Source organism: Bos indicus, chromosome X (assembly GCF_029378745.1).
Source record: "Bos indicus isolate NIAB-ARS_2022 breed Sahiwal x Tharparkar chromosome X, NIAB-ARS_B.indTharparkar_mat_pri_1.0, whole genome shotgun sequence".
NCBI classification, from domain to species: domain Eukaryota; kingdom Metazoa; phylum Chordata; class Mammalia; order Artiodactyla; family Bovidae; genus Bos; species Bos indicus.
In genome coordinates, this window is record NC_091789.1 from 24,116,288 (window position 1) to 24,121,427 (window position 5,140).

General features: G+C 41.3%; 1 protein-coding gene across 1 annotated transcript; it reads right to left on the minus strand.

Annotated features, from left to right (window-relative positions):
* Nucleotides 1–1,532: 1,532 nt before the first annotated feature.
* LOC139181241 (uncharacterized protein CXorf66 homolog) lies at nucleotides 1,533–4,674 on the minus strand. The gene is made up of 3 exons (XM_070784144.1): nucleotides 4,553–4,674; nucleotides 3,718–3,874; nucleotides 1,533–2,536 (listed from the first exon to the last, which is right to left on the minus strand). Exons 1-3 carry the CDS (start codon nucleotides 4,638–4,640, stop codon nucleotides 1,696–1,698), a joined length of 1,086 nt encoding a protein of 361 aa, XP_070640245.1. The 5' UTR covers nucleotides 4,641–4,674; the 3' UTR covers nucleotides 1,533–1,695.
* Between the last annotated feature and the right edge of the window lie 466 nt (nucleotides 4,675–5,140).

Below are 5,140 nucleotides of genomic sequence, written 5' to 3' on the forward strand. Positions count from 1 at the left end.
TGTTGCACACATGCCTCTAGATTATTGCTAGAGAAGAGAGAATGTCCTAGGTGGCCCCAGAGGGGCAAGTACTCAAAAGCGCATGTCCAAACTCTCTGATTCACCCGAAAAGAAGTCTTTTTCCTGTTGCTCTTGATTTGTATATTTTTGCTCTAATAAACCTCAGACATGACTATAATCTGCTTTTGAGTCTTGTGAGTCCTTTTTCTAAATCAGTAAAATTGAGGGGAGGGTGGCCTTCAGATATCCTGGACATAAAGGGACTTAGTACAATGTCTGGCAAGTAGTACACATCCAATATATGCTAGCTATGGAATTTAACTGACCCTGCTGAATGTGACAGGGGACTGACCTCACTGTACTAGAATATAGGCTGGGACTGCAGGATTTTGTCTGTTTTTCTGAACCATGCTCTTGGAAGTGGGCAGGGATAACCTCTCATCAGTGAGGAAGCTAGAAAATATAACTCCAAGGTTTTCCCCTGGCCTCCCAGCCCTCTGGATTCTAAGTAAGAAGGTACCCTGTGAAGAAAATGGGTAGATATCCGACCTCTATCTGGGCCATTCTGAGAATGCACAACAGGGCAAACTCTCTTTATCAATTTGAAGGGTAACCAAAAGAATCAAAAACCTTGAGAGTGGGGGCTGGAGCCTGGACCCTTACTTTGGTAGCAGTCATCAGAGGCAGTGGTATTAGAAATGAGTATTGGGACTTCCCTGGTGGTTCAGTGGCTAAAACTCCACACTCCCAATGCAGGGGGTCTGGGTTCTATCCCTGGTCAGAGAATCACATGCTGCAGCCAAGGGTTTGCATGCCACAACTAAGAACTGGCATGGTCAAATAAATATGTTTTAAAAAAGGAAATAACTATCAGGAATTTCCCCAACGCAGCCAGAATCAAGCACACAGAGCCGTTTCTGCCACACACTGGGCACCAGAGAAAGACAGTCTTAGACTGTGAGGACACTCTGTCAAAATTTAAAAGATAGTTGGGTTGAGACTTCAATTGAGGGCTAATCCAAGGGAAAGAGGAGCCCAGGGTACCCATCTTGTAATACCTTTCTATATTTGTGTGTGTGTGTGTGTGTGTGTGTGTGTGTGTGTGTGTGTGTGTGACTGTGGTTCACATTTAACCCTGCGCCTGTGTCCAACTTTTATCGGCCCCATCAACTGTAGCCCTTCAGACTCCTCTGTCCATAGAATTTCCCAGGCAAGACTACTGGAGTGGGTTGCTATTTCCTCCTCCAAAGGATCTTCCCAACCCAGGGATCAAACCCACATCTCTTCCATTGGCAGGTGGATTCTTTACCACTGCACCAGCTGGGAAGCCCATCCAAGTGACCAGATCTACGTTGTTGTTCAGCCATCAAGTCGTGTCCAACTCTGTGTGACCCCATGGACTGCAGCAGGCTGGGTTTCCCTGTCCCTCACCATCTCCAGAATTTGCCCAAGTAGATCTAAGATACCTCCCAAAGAGATTTATACCTCTAAAATACAATAATAATTACAACAAAATCAGTTGTTATGTCACACATTTATTTACTATTTTTCAAGTAAATTGCCTCGAGATGGATATAAGTCTAATCTCAATAGTGATACCAAGTGGAGTTTTCCTCTACCAGGTTCTTAAATATGGTGAGCATATAATAATTCATAGAAGCTTGCTTCTGCATGGGTGGTCTTTCTTTTGATCCCTTAATTATTTTGGGAGTTTTTAAACATGTCTTCCTTGCATTTTATATTGCACATTATAATCACCTCCCTGTCACTCTCACCATCACTGTTGTATGTTGTGATATCACTGTCACTCATGTTGCCATACAGTGTGTTGTATATGGGTTGTTTCTTTTTATACGACTTGTAAAAGTGCTTCAATTCGCGTGAAAACAGTGTAACTGGAACATGCTTTTTATTGGCGTCTGAAACATGAGTGATGAACGGCTCAGAAACAGCTCTGCAAACAAGGCACTTTTCCTTGTAGCATCGACAAAACTTCACTGGATGAGGCCTAGATAATATTTCTGCCCTACCTGCACTAGCTGGGCATTTTAGTTTAAGATATCTCTGGCGTTTGGTCAGTTTATCTACACTTGATTGCTCAGGGAAGATTTGATTCTTTGGATAGGGTAGAGGAGTTTTGGTTGGCTTGACCCGACACTGTAGACTTGGTGGCCAAGTTGACTTGATGGCCTTCTCTGGATAGGATGGACTGACCTGACTGACTGGCTTATGGGCATGAGCCTGCCTATGTGCCTTTTTTGGACTGCGTGTTCTATGCAACTTTTCCTGGGGGGGTGATCCTAACACTTTTTTGGGAGCTGATGGCTTGGATGGTTTTTTTTGACTCGAGGGCCTGACTAACTTTTCTGCACTTGAAGGAACTTTTCGTGGACTTGAGGGCCCAGATGACTTATCTATTCTGGATACCACGGATTGTCTTTCTGGATCACCCAGACCAGCAGTCGGTGACTTGGAGTCAGTAAATGATATTTTAGATGACCTGGATGCCTTGATGGTGATATCTTCTTTCTTGTCCCTGAAAATACAGAGGATTTGGAATATGACAATTTAAATCAGAGGAGTAAGATTGCTGTTACCAGAAAATATGGGCTATTGTGTCAATTTAGACTTGTGGTCTTTTTGTGGCTCTAGCAGGAAAATTGAACACAGTAAGAATCAGAGTGTGGTGAAAACTATGAGTCAGGTTACAGATTTGAACTCGTGTTGAATGCTTTTCTTTTTCTTTTTCTTAATTTTGCTGTGTCAACCACAATGTATAACCATATAGTCTATATACGCAATGACACAAACTTGTTTCAAATCTACTGTTGAGAGGGAGAGAGAGAATTTATCTAATCCAGAAATTATAGTTTTCACAAAAAAGCCACAACTTGATATGCAACTGAGGCACAAATGTCACAACCTGTCACATAAAAAAGTCTTAGACCAAATTCATTGTTTTCCTATCATATTTACACCATCAAGGTTTGTAACCATACATATTAATCCTCACAAGCTAACTCTAAAACTGAAGGAATAGAACAGTGGTATATTTCAGTCACCAGTCCTTGGATTGGGAAATTTTTAGAGACCCAGTATACCAAGTGCCAGCCTAATCCTCCTATATTAAAGCCAGGGACTAGAATCACTGAACACAGTTGAAAATTTTTCATGTTATTACATCTCAAAACGATAGATTATCCAAAATGTGTTACTATCTTTGGAATGCAGAGACCCAACTCCTCCCCTGAGAAGATTTTGATTCTGTCTTATTTAGATAGTCATTCCCTCTTTTCATAGACTCAACTTACAATGAAATTAGCAGCCTGGGGCTCAAGTGAACCCTGAATAGGAGATAGTTTTGGCTAAAGTTGATAATGTACTTGAGATAATTTAAGAGCTTCATTTAAGTGAACATATCCAGCCCACAAGATGTTGGTAGCTCTTCTGAAGTCTAAAGTTAATGGTAAGTAACAAAACAACAGTGAACCCGCTTACGTGTGAGTGCGCATGCGTGTGCAGGTACAGTTCTTCATGCGCGTGCACACCCACCTCCTCACCTCACCCCTACACCCCGCCACTTTGTATTTTTAGTTCAAAGGTGTAAGACTTAATGTGGCTGCTTTGGGGACTTCCCCGCTCTTACAGTTACAGAGTATAGTGAAGAACACGTGCCTCCCCCAACCTTGTACTTTTATTCAAAGGTGTAAGACTTACTTGGCTGCTTTATGGGCTTCCTCGCTATCACAGCTATAGTGAAGCAAGCAGGTACACGTGACCATATAGCCAGTGATAAGGGTACCAATTACAATAATGAGTAGACGTCGCCATAATTCCTGCAGTTTGGTCTGCTTGAATTCAGCACGTGTAGTTACTATGAAAGAACATGTATCATCAGAACATGTGCTTGGGAACCAAGTTTGCTTCCATTTTGATGGGGGTTTGTTACTGCAGATCCAAGTCAAATCTCATCATCAATTATTTCTTTAAGCATGATAACCACTGTCATTTTCCTCCCTCTATCACCTCCCCAGCCAGTCACAGTCTACAAGCCAAATCTGGGAGCTGTCTTTGGCTAATCAGTATAATTACCTAGGTTACCCCACATCGTGGCTTGTTCAACCCATTACCTAGGTATTTGAATGTGTGAATGCACTGGAGTGTTGATGTGTGTGTGAACGTGTATGGTGGGAAAAGGGATGGGACAAGAAAACACAGTTCTTGAAACCTACTATGTGTTAGGTACCATGCTAGACTCATTCACATAGAATTTTCTGATGTGGCTGGTGGGGGAGGTGCAGGGGTTGGTGGATTGGGTGGGGAAGGGGAATGAAAGGGGACAGTAAGGCTGTACTCTTCATGTTTCTATGTTTGGAATGTTTACATAGAAGTAAAACTTTCAGGTGTTGTCCTAGAAATTCTCGAAGACCTTCTCATAGTAAAGTAGAATAAACAGCAGATTTCTTACACACAGCTAGCTTGTCTAATTAAGTACTGGAATACATTTAACATAATAGATCATAATTTCTAGGTTTTAAGGTTAGGGACATACCTGCAGTAGCAGATCCATTGCTTTCATTTCTATCTAAACAACTACTTGTCCAAATTGATAAAAGGAGGACATAAATGAAGAGATTCATGTCCAGGACCTTGTTGTCCTGTTTCCTCTCCCAAGGAAACTGCTGAATTTAACATGACTCAGCTTGTTTTAGGGGCCTATGACTTCATAATCATTCTATGTCATATCCTGACAGCATAATCTCACCATGGTGACACATGAGCTCCTGGCTACAAATACTATGAAAAGACTTTTAATCCTTTATTTCTCCATGACATCAAATATTCTATCAGATTTGAACCAAAAAGTTTGAGGCATTATTAAGCACAGAAGGCAGAGAAAATGAGTTAGCTCTAGATACTGAAGAACTATTTTTCTTTGTTAAATGTTAAGGAGGCACCTTACAGCCCTATAGTAGTTCTTAATGTGTTTTAGAGGTTAAATCATCCTGGGGTATAAGTTTGTAGGAATTTTTCTTACTAAAATTAAGATTTTTAATGTCCCTCAAGCTTTTTATTGAGCTGCTTTTAATGGATACCACTAAAGACTTTCTGGCTAGTGAGTGACATGATGAGCTCTCTA

Excerpts from the sequence above, each read along its gene's own strand:
- LOC139181241 (XM_070784144.1), bottom strand. The coding sequence starts at position 4,640 with ATGAATCTCTTCATTTATGTCCTCCTTTTATCAATTTGGACAAGTAGT. Across the intron at positions 3,875-4,552 it reads CAATGGATCTGCTACTGCAG|TAACTACACGTGCTGAATTC; the intron begins GTATGTCCCTAA and ends GTTCTTTCATAG. Across the intron at positions 2,537-3,717 it reads GAAGCCCATAAAGCAGCCAA|GGACAAGAAAGAAGATATCA; the intron begins GTAAGTCTTACA and ends CTGTATTTTCAG.